This window comes from Neolamprologus brichardi, chromosome 19 (genome assembly GCF_056152115.1).
Source record: "Neolamprologus brichardi isolate AB-2024 chromosome 19, ASM5615211v1, whole genome shotgun sequence".
Classification (NCBI taxonomy): domain Eukaryota; kingdom Metazoa; phylum Chordata; class Actinopteri; order Cichliformes; family Cichlidae; genus Neolamprologus; species Neolamprologus brichardi.
In genome coordinates, this window is record NC_142122.1 from 10179782 (window position 1) to 10195623 (window position 15842).

The 15842-nt window shown below is 40.1% G+C and overlaps 1 protein-coding gene across 10 annotated transcripts in view; it reads right to left on the reverse strand.

Moving 5' to 3' along the window:
- The window catches only part of syne1b (spectrin repeat containing, nuclear envelope 1b), a 76697-nt gene that overhangs the window by 51206 nt on the left and 9649 nt on the right, over window positions 1–15842 (reverse strand). For 6 of the 10 annotated variants that reach the window (XM_035911116.2, XM_035911122.2, XM_035911121.2 and 3 more), the window contains 29 exons: window positions 13691–13786; window positions 11801–11884; window positions 10805–10897; window positions 10387–10565; window positions 10088–10284; window positions 9003–9112; window positions 8559–8609; window positions 8375–8407; window positions 7997–8104; window positions 7779–7916; window positions 7165–7329; window positions 6961–7073; window positions 6692–6860; window positions 6517–6613; window positions 6381–6401; window positions 5886–6088; window positions 5567–5731; window positions 5285–5437; window positions 5058–5201; window positions 4464–4631; window positions 4188–4346; window positions 3930–4094; window positions 3639–3773; window positions 3284–3442; window positions 2890–3098; window positions 2299–2407; window positions 1950–2114; window positions 1262–1429; window positions 970–1146 (listed from right to left, as the gene is read on the reverse strand). In XM_035911116.2, coding sequence (XP_035767009.2) covers window positions 970–1146; window positions 1262–1429; window positions 1950–2114; window positions 2299–2407; window positions 2890–3098; window positions 3284–3442; window positions 3639–3773; window positions 3930–4094; window positions 4188–4346; window positions 4464–4631; window positions 5058–5201; window positions 5285–5437; window positions 5567–5731; window positions 5886–6088; window positions 6381–6401; window positions 6517–6613; window positions 6692–6860; window positions 6961–7073; window positions 7165–7329; window positions 7779–7916; window positions 7997–8104; window positions 8375–8407; window positions 8559–8609; window positions 9003–9112; window positions 10088–10284; window positions 10387–10565; window positions 10805–10897; window positions 11801–11884; window positions 13691–13786 — 3933 coding nt within the window. The remainder of the gene's footprint in view (window positions 1–969; window positions 1147–1261; window positions 1430–1949; window positions 2115–2298; window positions 2408–2889; window positions 3099–3283; window positions 3443–3638; window positions 3774–3929; window positions 4095–4187; window positions 4347–4463; window positions 4632–5057; window positions 5202–5284; window positions 5438–5566; window positions 5732–5885; window positions 6089–6380; window positions 6402–6516; window positions 6614–6691; window positions 6861–6960; window positions 7074–7164; window positions 7330–7778; window positions 7917–7996; window positions 8105–8374; window positions 8408–8558; window positions 8610–9002; window positions 9113–10087; window positions 10285–10386; window positions 10566–10804; window positions 10898–11800; window positions 11885–13690; window positions 13787–15842) is intronic. The other 4 variants (XM_035911120.2, XM_035911118.2, XM_035911117.2 and 1 more) reach the window with 4 other exon arrangements.

The window sequence follows — 15842 nt, forward strand, 5'->3', positions numbered from 1 at the left end:
GAGAGAAAATGAACAATTTGGCTATTATCAGAAAAAACTTCTTACACAATAAAGTTTACTTTGACTTTGACTCACACTTTAACAAAATAATATGAGAGCAAAGCGGTGGAGCGATAATGCGTGCTTCCACTTGGCAACCTTACGTAATATCATAACATTCATTACCATAGTTACGCAGATGATACACAGATATATGTTTCTACAGAGTCATGTGATAATGATCTACTCATCTCATTAGCACTTGACATTAACAAATTGATGACTATAAACGCCTTAAAACTTAATAGAAACAAACTGGAATTTTCTTTTTTAAATTGGCCCTAAAACCAAACATGATCTGCCTTTTCATGAGTTGGGGACATCACCTGACATAGTACAGCCACAAATTAAAAGTCTTGGGCTTTATTTTAGATTCTGGTTTGAACCATTATTGGTTCCACCATTCTTCCACCTTAGGATTATCGCCAAAGTACGAAGTTTCCTGCCATGACTCTTCTCAGTAGACTGAACAAAAACAAATCATTCCAGTTTTAGCAGAGCTACATTGGCTTCCAGTTTCTTACAGAGTTAATTTTAAAATACTCTTACTTGCATATAAAATCCATTTTTTTACTTCGTCCTCCTCCTCCCCCAAATATTTCTTAATATGGTTTTATGGGTGTAAAAACCCTTTGAACCTGTACTTATACTTATACTAGGTTATACAAATTGAATCGAATTAAATTGAATTGAATAATACAATTGCTAAATTGATCACTACACCAAGATTAAGCTCAGATCCTGGGAATAACTTTTCACACCATATGCTCATTTCACCAGAATTATTCAGAGCACAGTGTCACAAAAATAACTTTATGACTTTAGTGGGTGAAGAAGCATGCATCAAAAACACTGTTTCATCACTTTACCCAGTGTATCAGTGTATCAATAGCTGTCATTGCTTTCAGATCAGTCTTAAACACTGCTCACCTCAAGGCTTTGCTCCTGTGAATCCATATTCTGTTCCATTTTGCTAAGTGTGTTCTCTAAACTCTGCAGGTCCTGCTGCAGAGTCTCCCCCAATCCTTCCTCAGCCTGGAGTTGCTGGCCTCTGGTGAAAAGGTGCTGAACATCCTTCCTCTTTAGTTTCAGGCGTTTTAATAGTTGCTATTGGGAAACATTAAAATTGTTTGGTTATCAGAATCAAATTCAATAAGAAAATCAAGCAAAAACAAAATCCAAAGCACGGTAATGTGGAATTATTTGTTTGGTCTAAGGATACCTGATGAACAAGCAGCATCTGTTGGGCTTCTCTAGCAGTTGAGCAGTCCAGTATTTTAGTAACCTCAGCCTGAGCCTCTTTCTGCCCCTGAAGCAGGTCTTCCAGTGTAGTTTGTACCTCTTCTCTGAATTGTACACAATCCCCAACAGCCAGCACCATCTTCTCGGCCTGATTAAAGACATCAGAGAAAACGCAACGCTGTCACAAACAATACTTACGCTTGGATATTGCTATTGTCTGCTTCTGTTGGCTGGAAAATGTCAGTTTCATGATGTCAACTGTAACAATATTTAATAACTCATATCTTAGACTGTAGCTGATAAGAGATATTTTGATAAAATTCAGTGGTCTCACTTATATGGTCCACAGGCCAGAGCCATCCTGTCAAGAGGATGACTGCACAGCATGAAAATTTATATCTTAAAATTGGAGGTAAATCATTTATAATCCCAATTTTAACTGTTTTCTGTTAAAAAGTAAAATATGACTGTGATTTAGATCTACATATGAGGTATTTGTGCCTAATTTTTGAATAAATTATTGGTTTGTTAAAGACTAGTAGGCCCAACTCACTAAAATGAGTTTCACACTCTTCATACTATATCTGTATTCACAGTTTATTTTTACTGTACGGTATTTTAATTGTTTTTGGCATTTTAAGAAAAAAACATGTGAGAACATCACTTACCTCTAACAGAGAAGCGAGAAGACCCTTAAAATCAGTGGAGAGCTTGCTCAGTGCACTTCCTTGCCTCTGGGCATCGCTGTCAGCACAGATTTCAATCAGTACAGCCATACGGCTTTTCAGCCAGCCAAGATTCCCCTCCTGTAGCTCTGCATCATTCCTCAGCTCCTGCACACAACAACAGAGTGTGATACGACCCGTGTGGACAAGAGTCACCTGACTCGGACTGTTTATACAGTAACATCCTCAGACACAACACTGAGAAGCCTATTAGATATCAGATGTGACAGACCACAGAAGAAAATGGGAAAGGAAGTAAACAGTTTGGACTTTAGGAAGAGGACTAACTCACCGTTATGGTAGCCTTCACCGTGCCATATTTATTGGGGTCATTAGCTCGGTTTCTCAGCATCCTTAGTTGGCTTTCTTTAGATATAAGCCAACAGGAAAGTTCAGCGTATCTGTTTGACACCAAAAACAAATCTCATGAAAACCTTGAACAGCACTACAATTTATACAGAAAATGAGTACTTCTCTAAAAATATATATAGAATTAAATATCAGATGCACTACGGAAGCTGGGATAGACTCCAGCCCCCCGTGACCCTGATAAAGATAAGTGGAGGAGAATGGATGGACATAATTTGGAATCTGTGATCTTTGCACCAAAAACTGAAAACACTCGTAACTGCTACAACTGCTGTTCTTTTTCTCAAGTGAATGAAAAAATGTTAACATGATTACATCGGGTATGCCAGGAATGTGTGGTACTGCCCGGCAATGACAAACACAGTTTTATTGCTGCAGCGCCACAAAACACAAGGTTAAATTCTAAACACAGCTCAGACCTCTTCTTGCAAGTATGTGCGTATGTGACATTTACAGAAAGTGTTTAAACTGAAAGAAATAAATCATAATGACTAATTTTATAACATCATTGCACCTTTTGTTGTACTCCTTCCATTTATCTTGGTGCTGCATTAGCTTCTGGTGAGTGTTCTCAATTTCCTCCCGAACCTCAGCAAAGTCCTTTCTTGCCATCTCCAAGGTCTGGTGAGCCAGGTCACCCTCGGGGAGTTTTTGACAAAGTTCCTCCATCAGCTGCAGCCTTTTCTCACATATAGACTGTGGACCCTTTTCCCTAAAGAAGGCCTAAAGGCCATTTATATAAAGCAGAAAATGCATGTGAATCCAAGGCAAAACAAAATGCTGCTAAGCTGGGTGACAGGAAAGAGCTTCAGCTCTTGACACACTTACTGTGCGAGGCAGTGAATTGATTCACACTGAGTTAATCAATACATGTAACCAGGCCAGCCGGCCATCTACACTGTGCTTACCCTGTGCTCCTTAATGAGCCTTTCGCTCCCCATGCTAGCCAGGTGGCGGTTTTCCCTGGTCAGCTCTGCCTGGCACTCTTGCAGCGACAACATCAGCTTGCTTCTTTCCACCTCCACCTTCAGATGCAGGAGATGAAAGGGAGCATCTGTCTGTATGTCCTGAAAAAGGAGAAAGACAACAGCAAAGCTGTCAGACTCTGAGCAGCACAGTTTGTTTGCACCAACTTTTTGAAAAGCTGCAGAGAGAGAGTTTCAGTCATTCCAGTACATTTTAAGAATTTCTTACTATCTTATAAAAGTCATATTGAGATTGAAAACATTTTAAATTAATGGATTAAACATCCTTGACACCAACCTTCCAGTGTTTATGCAGCTTTCTAACTGTTTCCTGGAGTGACTGCTGCTCCTGCTCCGGCAAAATGTCTGTCAGCTCATCACAAGCTTTCAGGAAAGTGTTCAAGACCCGCTGGTCGAGCTGTCCAAAGAACTCCTGAAAAAACCCATAACTGCTCATCATGTTTAACACTTTGCACAGACTATACTTTGTTTCATTGTTGTACATGTTACTGCACTGGGATTCAATATCGTGTATACTGTCATAAACTGATATGAACGATCTAAAACATCTGAATCAAAGTACACTCACAGTGTGTTTCTTCAGCAGCTCTTCTGGGTTGCCTCTTTCTGTCAGAAAGTTCTGTGCCATTTTAAGAACCTTCTCCAGCTCTATCCGTGACTCATCAAATCTCTTCATTAGACTGCTGTTGGCTTCCACATGTTTTCTCCACTCTGTGGACTCTTTAATCAAGTTCTAGGCACAAAATAAGTCATTTTTAGTGCTAAAATAATTCAGTCACTGACTACGGTGGAGAAGACAGCAGGTTTTGTTTGTCTTGATGTTTACCTGTGATGAGGTCTGCAGGTCTGCTACCCGTTTCTGCAGTAGACCCATATCCATATGCTCAAGGGTTTTACTACTGTGCATTATTTTCTGGATGGTTTGGTGGTCTTTCTCTATGACTGTCAGACACTTCTTACAGCTATGTGTGAAGGTTGCCAGTTCCTGCAGTATTAAATGACAGGTAGGGTGTTAGCCTACCTACCTTTAGGCTAAAACATACATAAATCTGCTCGAAATCCGAACTACTAAAATGCCTCAGTGTATTTCACAGTTATTCACCTGGCATTTCTGTTTAAAGTCTACTGGTCCCTCCGAGTCAGTGGTGCTGGTGATATGACTAGCTTTCTCCAGAGCTTGGTAGAAGCCTGTGATATTCTTCTCCATTTCCTCCAGTGGAGGTAAAAGCGATTGAGACTCCCGAAGCAGAGGCAAACATCTCTCCCTTATCTGATTGGAGGAGAGAAATGGTAATAATATTTCATCATAAGAAACTTCATTATCCTTATGTTCAATACAGGTTATCCACATTTAAAATTATGATTTTTTTTTTAAAAAATGTCAGTATGTAAAAACAAAATATTCTATTAGAGTAAAAAAGCGGTTTAGCTTTTATTTTATTAATAAAAATGGTACATTTGATGTTGTAGGAAGTGGCAGTTCTTGATTTAATTTTAATAAACCATGGGCTAGAAAATCTAAGAGGTTAAATCTCACAGCTTGGATTTCATTTAAAGACCTCCTTTGCTCAGGAATACAAAGTAGTGCAAAAAAAGCTAATAAAGTGAGTAAGATGCAGTGGTGTTAAGCAGCAGGATTTCTATTTTAATCACACATTAAAGTAAGGCCATGTAATCTATATAGACTTGTACACACGTTACTCAGCTGCTCTTTGATTGAAGCCATCACAGTCATCATCTGTGAAACTTCCTCTTGTGGAGTGTCTTTGGTTAACAGCTGAGCTGTGCGGCTTGCTGCCTTACAAGCTGCTTCCATAGCTGGCAATTTGTGCTTGATTTCCTAGAGGAAGTTGAAAAAAATTATGATATATCATATAATAGAGAATACATAAGGATTTGTCTAAGTTGAGAAAGCAGATTTACCTCAACATCTTGGACAAAGGCTCTGCAATTTAGAAAAGATACTTGGATAGGGGCTGTCATCTTCTCATTGGTTGCATCCATGAACATCTTCAGTGTATTAATCCCGTCTTGGTAGTCTTGCCTCAATTTATCCACCTCATCCGCTCTTGCATACTGCAAGCGAAATAAAAGATACAACAATATTTTTGTCCAAATCGTTAAAACTTGCAGCTGTTTGGATAAAAAGTACAATTCGATATTTTTTGGTGGTGCATGTATTGTTCCAAAGTGTGTTGCATTTACATGTTTGACTTTAACAAACAGTTCCCTCCATCTCCCGTTCAGCAGCAGAAGTTGCTGCTTTAGATCCCGTGAGACCGTATCGTCACACGTCTCAATGAGAAAGTTCCCGGCATCGTTCATGTCCATGTGCTGCTGGATCCAGTGGGAGAGGTTTCTGAAAAAGTCCTGTAACAAAGAAAAATAAAAAAGGCAACACAACTTTAACTGTACACTCCTTGGCCAAAGAGAAAAATATGCTTTTCTTTCTATTCATGTTTTTAAAAAATCAACATAAATTGTACAGAAAATATTGTTTTTCCTATTATCTGAATGCACTTACACGTTTGGCATTCTCTGACTGGCTGAGCATCTGCTCTGCATCCTCTAGCCAAGCCTGCAGAGCTGCCACTGTGCTGCTGTACTTCTCCCAGTTAGCGATCACCTCCTCCAGCATGCTCCGTACACTGCGCACCTCCAAAGCCAGGTTCTTCCACTGAGCTGTGGTATCACTGAGGAATTTACTCACCCCCTCTGCTTCATCAACTTAAAACAGAGAATAGAAACAGTAGTTCAGTTAAACCAAAATCTGCATGGTTGCCACCTGTATACAAGGCATCTGATTATGTCCGCTGATGATTTGGCCTCATGGTTGATGCTGGTGTGTTAGGTCAGAAAAATCATGCTAAAAAAGCATTCAAACTATTGTTACTGCATGCATTATGCATGATTTCATAGTTTGGGGATTTTAAAGAGAGAGAAACGAGAAGTGCGGCCCCCTATTTGCAGACAGGAATGGCTCAGGATCAGGCAAAGTTTGGACTGTTTTTGGACTTACCTCTGTTACAGGTCTTAGACCCTGTAACGTGAAATCAACAGTAAGTCTGTTTACTAGAAGCCCAAATTAAAACACTCGCATATAGTATGCACAAATAAAAAAGCAGCTTATAAATAAAAAAAGCAAAGAGACTTACTTGAACTGTCAGATTTAACATAAACCTCTGCAGCTTGCTTGAGACCTGTGAAGATTGTCTCATACTGCTCAAAAAATCTGTGGCCTTCAACGAATGTCTGAAACAGGAAAAGAAACGCTCGTCGGTTTGATGTCTTTTAAAAACCCAGACTACAATTCCTATGATTTCAACTTACAAGGTAGCTTTGCAAGAGGAGTTCAACTGAATCCCGTCGGCCATATTTAATGATCCACGACTTGAGTTTTGATTCAGCCAACATAAGAAATGCCATCAGTCGATACTTCATTTCCCAGAATTCCAGCTTAATCAAGTGAGCGTGTGATGATGTAGACACAAAGTTGAACCTGCAAATTAAACAAATGGTCTGTTATTATTTTGAAAAGTGCAGAAAAAGAAATCATGAAACGGCAAAGAAAAATGCACTTATCCTAACAAAGATCTTACCGTTCTGCCATATCCTGGAGCTGCTCAGGTGGGACAGGCACCCCATTCACCGATCTGTCCCTGTGGATCTGCTGAAAGGTTTGCCTGTGGGACTCCAAGCTTTTCAATACCTCCTGCAAAATTTAACAAGCGCCTGTTTCTTCATACCGTCCAAAACAAAGTTAACCCCACAACACGTAAAGACTAAAAGGTAAGCTATGCTACCTTATGCTGCTCTAGTTTTCTGTGAAGAACATTGGCTGTCTCCTCATGAGCATGTTGGATGGGAATGTCCTCTCTCAGAGCCATCTCGGCTCTGTGCAGCCAGGCGCCAATCACTCCCAGAGGCCCAGGCAGGGACTTGTCCAGATGGATGTGCCAGTCCAGCAGCTGCAATTGACACTCATTAAACAAAACCACTCTACCAAAACAAGATCCCACCGTACAGGAGGCTATGCTGGGCATAACATTTCCACATGGTCACAAGCAATCGGGCCACAAAAGAGTGTTATGCAAGTCTAGACAAGCTGTGGAGGTCTCGAGGAGTAGACCGCCCCGTGAACAAAATCGCCTCTGTTCCCATCTCCTCCCCCTCTGAACAAACCGCTTGCACCCCACTGAACTTTCATTGGCAACGAGTAAATAGATGAACCCTGACTGGTGTTTCTCAGAGCCTCCAGTGCATCAATCCAATCTTTTTAGCCAAGAAAAGAACAACAACTAAAAAAGAATGATTATTGCTAATCATCAGGTTTTATTTAATTCATGTGTGGTTAATTATCACAAATTTTCCTGCTGTCTATGTGGCCCATAATGAATTATTCATGCAGTACAATTACCCTGGTAGACACACGGTCCCAGGCCTGCTTGACCAGAGCTTGATCCACAGAGAGCTTGCCATCCTTTTGGACTGGCTGTAAGAGTGGATCTGTCTGCTTTTTCTTCATTTCATACTGGACACGGAAGTTCTTAAATGCCTAAAAAAAAAGGAGACACACATTGCTAAATAAGTTTTCCAAAGAAGAATGCTACAGTCCATTTGCCACACCTCACTAACCTGGTACTTATCAGCAAGGCTTCCCTCTGTTCCTTGGGCCCGGAGCACATCTCTCTCCAGCTGATCTAAAAACACCTTTAGTTCTCTCAGCATCTTCCGCTCCTCTCTCTGTCACAATCAGCAGACATACAGCTTAGATTGGGAACAGACCTAATCTCTTTCATTATAAGCAGGCCAATGGGAATCTCAAGTAAAAATGACATGCCGAACACACACAGTTAAAGATTAGACTCAAGACTCAACTTGCAAAGAGACCCACACACAAACACAACCTCTACATTTAAGGACTAAATAGTTTTAAAAGTTAAGGTAGAAGAAAATTGTGTACAGACAGTATCTTGTTAGAAACTCTGATTTAGTCTTTTAAGTTGAACATACCTCAAGCATTTGCTCTATATCTTGGGGACCAAACTATCCAGGAAAGCGGAGAGATGCAAATATGTGAGAAAAGCATTAGAACAGCAAGGGAAAAAGAAATAAAGTGGATAGAAAATGGAACAAGATCGAGGTGGACATTCACTCCAAAACAGGAAGCATGCAGCGCCGTGACCTGAACGCTCACCTGGAGCACTGGCACTGACAGTGCAAAAGTTGGAATTGAGCCAAGAAGCAGCTTAATGTGCACAAAAAATAAATTAAAGAACGAAATTAAATGAGCCCATGTTGATGGAAAACTATATTGATGATTATATTTATGCTGTGATCATGCAATGATTGCTTTATCTCACTTAAGCTTTATGTGATAAAATGACAAGAATCACATATAAGCAACATATAAGCAGACACAGCTACTCAAAACTTTTGCTCAGCAGCAGATGAAGCAACTTTCATTAAGTATGGACTGTTCTCTGTATGTCAGCAGTTTTTGGAAAAACTGTAGGCACTAAGTACAAATTTAAATGTAGTAACTCATGTAGTTACACATTCATTCTAATCCCCATTTTACCCCAAACTATCACTGCCTACATACACTTGAAATATAAATGATAAATTTAGGGTTAGCTACCTCATCTTGCTGACCGTCGGTCTCAGAATGATTGGGGTTCGGATAGTGCTTCAGAAACTGCGCCACGTATGTCATGATGGATTTCTCGTCTGGCTTGTCTACGTCCACATCTGCAGATTAACATAAACATTGTCCACTGCACTTGTTGAAAGAATACAAAAAGAATCATATTAAAAATGGATGCAAATATATTGAGACGTTTAATAATCCTGTCAGTATTAAAGGTAAAACGTGCTATGATGCCTGTAGAGATGAGGGGGATATCTGACACAGTCATTACTTTTGGTATTAAGCCAGTATGGCACATAAATACTTTGTGTCCTTAGGATAACTCTCCCAAGGCCTGCCAGCTAATTATACTTGTTTTTTTTATTTCCATCCTTGACCTGATGTTTTTAGAAAACGGGGTCAAGCATTGAGTTTTTCCTTTCCAGTCACCTTTCTCACTCACTATGTGTTAACAGACTTCTCTGTATTGAATCGTATCTGTTATTAATCTCTGTCTCTCTTCCACAGCATGTCTTTTATCCTGTCTTCCTTCTCTCACCCCAACCGGTCGCAGCAGATGGCCGCCCCTCCCTGAGCCTGGTTCTGCCGGAGGTTTCTTCCTGTTAAAAGGGAGTTTTTCCTTCCCACTGTCGCCAAAGTGCTTGCTCATAGGGGGTCATATGATTGTTGGGCTTTTCTCTGTATCTATGAAGCGCCTTGAGGCGACATTTGTTGTGATTTGGCGCTATATAAATAAAATTGAATTGAATTGAATTGAAGCTCCTCTAAAAGCAAAGGCATTTCAACGTGTAGCTGCAATAAAGCATCACGACTCTGCTAGAGAAGACAGGACTGCAGAGCTGCTGCAGACTGCTTCTACACAGACTGAAAATCAGAGCTACAGATAGCACAGAATATTAATCCTCTGTAAGGTGGTATTTTCCACCACACAACTTAGCAGCACAATTTCCTGTGCTAAAACACTAGCAAACATCCGAAACACTCAACAGTTAAGCATGCATACTCAATACCACTTTGCAAGAATAGCCTGCAACTCTGGAATAATTAATGTGAGCTGTTGAAAAGGTCAAGGACACCTTCTGGATCCAGCAGACGGGGAATGCCCAACTCGTTTTCTGCGAGTGAAAAGGCCTCCTCCAAATTCTCCCTGTTGCTTCTTCGCCGTACCACCTCCATGTCCACCAGGTCAGGTCTGATGGCGTGCACCACTGACTGGAATGCAACGCCATTACGCCAACTGGGACCAAAGTCCTTCACCTCAATTCCAAAATTCCTTAAAAAAGAAAAATGTGAAAATGTTCATTTTGCAGACTTTGCACACACGAACCTTTCCGATATGATATATATCATGATGATGATTTTTAAAGTGACATACTTGGCTGCTGTACACTGCACCCATTGGAGCAGTGCCTTCTTGGCATTGCCCTTAAATTTGTTGACCACCTTTCTCTTCATTGGAGGGCTTCCTGCTCCAGAGCTGGTAATACTGTCCACAGAAGAGTTGCTGTTGGATAGAGCCTGAAGGGCTGGCAGGTTACTGGTTAGCTCTTCAATCTAGTTGAGAGAAAAGAAGAGAAAACAAGGAGAACATGGCAGCATGTCTTGAGATTTCCCTGCATCTGTAATTTTTAACATCACCTTTAAGCTTCTTGACTAGACAGCATAAAGATTAGCAATAGATTAAATGTTGACCATAAAAATGATCAGAGGGTGTTACTTGCAGGAGAGCAACTCACCTTGGAGAGAGACAATGTAATAAAACTTTTGGGATTTAAAGAGAGATGAAGTATTACCTGGAAGTAGAGGATAATAGTCCATATCAACCCAAGGACAATTGATGGTCGGCCATCTGCGATGTCAGTTGCATGAATGTTAACAAGTTTGATCTGAAACAAAAGCCAAGCGAAAGGTTATTATGAGAGTTAAGTCATATTAAGGCAGTCTAGAAGTGAGACGTTCAACCCAGAGGAACCCTTTCAGTTACACAGTCCAAAAAAATTTGCAAGCTTTTGTTTGTTCAAAGTCATCAAAGCCACGTCTTTGATGCAGTTAAGTATTGTCACTGGCAGAAGGCACAAGCAGCCACAATGAAGAGTCAACCAGATGAACAAAAGAAAAGTATTCAACTAAAGGTTAAAGCAAAAGCAGATGCAACACAGCGTTTCAAACCCTGCATTGAAGAACTGCTACAATTTGTCATGTTCGCATCTCTGCTTTTGGAATTTAGGGAGCCAAACATACCAGTAATCAGTGGTGTAGTCAAAATGCTTTAAACACACATCAGTAGAAAAGCTTAATGGCTACATTTATAGAAAACAAATGACTGTACCCAAGCATTGAATAGTCTACATCGTGCATCAAAAGAAAAGGATGCATACAGCATATGATCACACAGGGCGTTTACTGGCGACTGACCGGTGATCCTCGATACACAGACTGAAGCCACACGTGATGGGAGAGAGATCACAACAATAGAAGTCTCAGTCCTGAGGGAACTCCAATGAAAGTGGGACACAGGCTTCAACAGAGCCAAGAGATTTAGAGATGGCTTATGTAATCAAGAAGTCCCGTTTCCTGCTTCTCTAAATGTAGTGCATTTTCTACCGACAGCTACCTCATGCATACTAACCAAATAGCCAATCAAAAGCTTTTTCTCGGGGGTTATTAGCCATACCTTGACTTCTTGAAGACATGTCACATATTTCAAGTATTATATTCAGTTGTGGAAGAAAAATACTTGACAAAATTTACTGTGAAAGGTCAAATTGTCATTATAACTGCATGCTTACCTTCCTGCCTTCGAGGAATTTGAGTGCAGTGCCGATGTTAGAAACCCAGTGGATCCTCTTCAGCTGGCGGCCTTGCTCACGAGGCTTAAGACAGAAAGGACAGAAAGTGAAAATTTAGCTAGCTCATTAAAGTTAAGGATATCTTCATCCAACCATCTGCCATCTAATTTGTAAAATTCAGATTCAGATAACTTTAGTAATCCCACAAAAGCTGTGTTTGTTTGCAGCTAACCCTGACTCACTGTAACACACAGGGGTCTGTGAGAATTAGCAGGACTTTTCGTATATAAATTAACAGCAGAGTGCCAAAGCATGAGTTAGAACCAATGATATCTGTCTATATTAAAATCTGATCTAATATGACCAAAGCGGTAAGTGAAATCCTCAAACACTGTTCACCATGAAAAGAGTGAATGACTCATTTGCCAACCAACAGCTTTACAGATGACACGGAAGTCTGTATCAAGACAGGTCTAATCAGAACTTGCAAAACAGAATCTGGGTCAGCGCGTGTGTGTGTGTGTGTGTTTCTGTATTTGTGTGTCAGGAGAGAGTGAAATAGCGGCACTGTAGTACTAACAGCTCCTCACAGCGGGGAGGCTCAGATCAAAATTAAGTCCTTGTACAGTAATCCACGACTAAATGTTTACAACCTTTTCAATGAAACTTAGTTGTCTAAGTTTACAGAATAGTATATACTACTAGATTTGCTTGTTGCCTTAAACACAGGACAAAATAAATCATTACGTAGGTTTTGCTAGCATCTTCATTTAACAGAATAGAACATTAACATTAAAACCCCACATACTGTATGGTCCTGTAAAAACCTAAGTACACGCTTAGTGCTTCCATATTAATTTACGAGGTAGGTAGCAGTCAATTAACTGATTATCAGCAAGTGTGACCACTGCAGTAAAAGCACATATTTTGGCAGGTTGCAGGTCTGGAGCATTCAGATGTGTGTTAATACAATGTCAAGGAAGAAAACATCAATAATTACATTAGAGAAGCAACTGTTGCTGCCCATCAGTCTGAGAAGGGTTATAAGGCTATTTTGAAGCAATTTGAAGTCCATCATTACACGATGAGAAACTTTTTTTGCAAGTGGAAAACATGCAGGACTTCTCAGAAGTGGACTTCCCTGCAAATTCAGCCCAAGGTCATACCATGCAATCCTCTGAGAAATTCCAGAACATCCAAGAGCTACAACTCAGAATCTACAGGCCCAATTCAAGAAAGACTAAACAAATAAGGCTTGTTCAGAATGGTTGTCAGACGAGAACATGGCAGCACAGGTTAGGTTTGAAAAGTTGGATCTGAACAACCTAAAATACTTTTAGAATAATGTTCTTTAGACAAACGAGACCAAAGTGAAGCGTTCTGCCCACAATCACACAAAAACAAACACAGTATTTAATTTTGAAATACAGTGGCCATGAACTCCTCTGTATTTTAGAGTCAAATGTAAAACCATCTGTCCAACAGCTATAGCTTTACCGAAAATGGGTCAATGATCTCAAGCATATCTGCGAATCTACAACTTGAATGGCTTAAAAATAAAAGCATCAAGGTGTTGCACTGGTCCTGACCTCAAGGTGACTAAAATGCTGTGGTGGTACCTTCAGACAGAATGTCTGCAACCCACACTGAACTGAAGCAGGATTAAAAAGAATGGGCCAAAATGTTCTCACAATAAAGTGAGAGATGATAAAATCATAGAGAAAGCAATCAAAGTTATTGCTTCTAAAGGTGTTACAAGGCACTGCATCATGGAGCGTAATTAGTTTTTCACAGGACTGTAAATTGAAAGTTCTGTGCAATCTTTCTTTTTCACATTAATGTAAATTCATATAATTTATGCCTAGATCCTGAAAAAAAATAAATACTTACAAGTCTTTGGCCAGACAGGACCTCAAGCAGTGCCAAGAGCTTCACCCCATCTTTGATGTCCTCAAACAGGTCATTTACCTCCAGTGGTGGTTTATGCTAGAGGAGAGAAGACGGTTTTAATGTGCAGAAGCAAAAATGTCATGAAAATCTGCAGTAATTAGAAGCTAAACTATTACACTATGAAGTCTAGCATATCGAAGGATACCAGCACATTACAGCAAAGAGGAGAAACCAAAGGCTGTTTGTGAGAAACAAGCTTGTTAGCAACAACTACACAGCCTCCCTGCAGCTGAAAAGATGGTGCCTTTTCCTCAGCAGTGGCTTGGTGCCCAGTCCTGAGGCGATGGTACTCATTTAACCCTAACCGGTTACTGTCTCCTGATATCATATCCACACTTTTACAGAACTGCAGATTCTCCAACATGAATGACAGCGTTATGATGACGTACTGTTTTACACGTTCAGCACAGAATAAATAACCAGAACACATGTTTATTTATTCAGCACAGTGAAGCTGTAATTAAAAGCAAAGCTCACCATGGGAATTCTTTATTTGGCACTGTATACAGGCCATTTCACAACTCAACATATTCCATGACAGGATGCTGTTGGCTGCCTATTTGGGGCAAAGCAGCGTGAAGAAGCAAGCTACTGTCTTGTTACTGGTTGCATGTACTGTTTTGTCTTTTTGTCACAAAACAACATTAGATAATCTCTTGTTGTGCTCAGTTCTGTATCATACAAAATGAAAAATCTCAGAAAATGCCCAGACAGTATAACACTGCGTGGGATTACCATTTGGGTTTTTCCTGTGATTTTTCACCTCTTTATACAACCTAATTAAAATGCACATTGTTCCTTCAACACTGCAGCATAATATCCACATTGAAGTATGAGACCCAATTTTAGGAATGTAAGTTTAAAGAGTTTTATCTATATGTCGTGATCTATTCTATTTCTGTTAGATAAAAAAAAAAAGCAGCCCTTCAGCATAAAGCAGCCTTTGTAGTTTGGAAAATCGCACGTACCCTGGAAACTTAAAAATTACTGCGCTATCAGCAAACACTTAGCAGTGGAAAAACAGTGGGAATCACTGGAAAGTTGCTTAGTAACACAATATCAGAGGAAATGGGCACAAAGGCTGAACGGAAGTGTGACAACTCGAGGAAGTTCAAACTTTGATAAACTTTGTTCAACGCTCATCTATAAAAAGCTAATTTAATTCAAAGCAATTCTTAAATATTTATACACGAGTGCACCAAATCTTTATGTAGAATTTTTTCATGAAAAAAAAAAAATTTGAGAAGAAAAGTCGCCACTGTTAATTCTTCTGGTAAATCAGGCGATTGCTCAGGAGCAAACCTGACTGTGTGAAATGGCTATCATGATGTGGCTTATGCTACATTAGTCCTATTGGTATGCGCAGTGTGTGAGCTTGAGCGCAGTGCATGAATAATGATGAATAGACCAACAGAGCGTCCCAACTCTGGCCCACCACATTACTCAGATTCTTCTAAAGTTTTAGAAGCCAAGCTTTGAACTATCGTGGGCAGATCAGGCTCAACAAAAGGCCCCCTCTAAACCAAATCCTTTGCCAGATCCCAGACTGAAAACAAGCAGCGTTGCCCCATGCTACACATTTTGCTGTGTCATCTGCAGTTACATAAAGATTCCCAGCTAGTTATTTATATTTTGAGTAGTTTCTGGTATGCAGTACATCAACGGACGCAATCTAATTTAGCTCCTGATGCATTCCAGTCCCACTGTGATGCAATACAGCATGTGGGCATGTGTTATTGTTGTGCACTTAGGCCTTTGTAATTTACATGCATGAACCTTATAAGCAGACGACGGCCTGCAGGGAACAGTCCTCACCCTCTTGCTCTCCATCTGCACACTGCATCACTGTCCCTGCCAATCCTCTCCGCAAACACACACACACGCCGACGCACACACAGAGTACATGAATAGCCGAACACCAACACACATACTTACGCACTCCTAAACAGAAGACACACAAACGCTAAAAAAACTACAAACACATAGCTCAAACGCCAGTTTTTAGTTAATCCTTAAATCCATTTCACTTTGACTATAAATATTCCAAGTGTGATTCTTTAAAATTGAACTAATCTTGTCTGATCTAACCTGA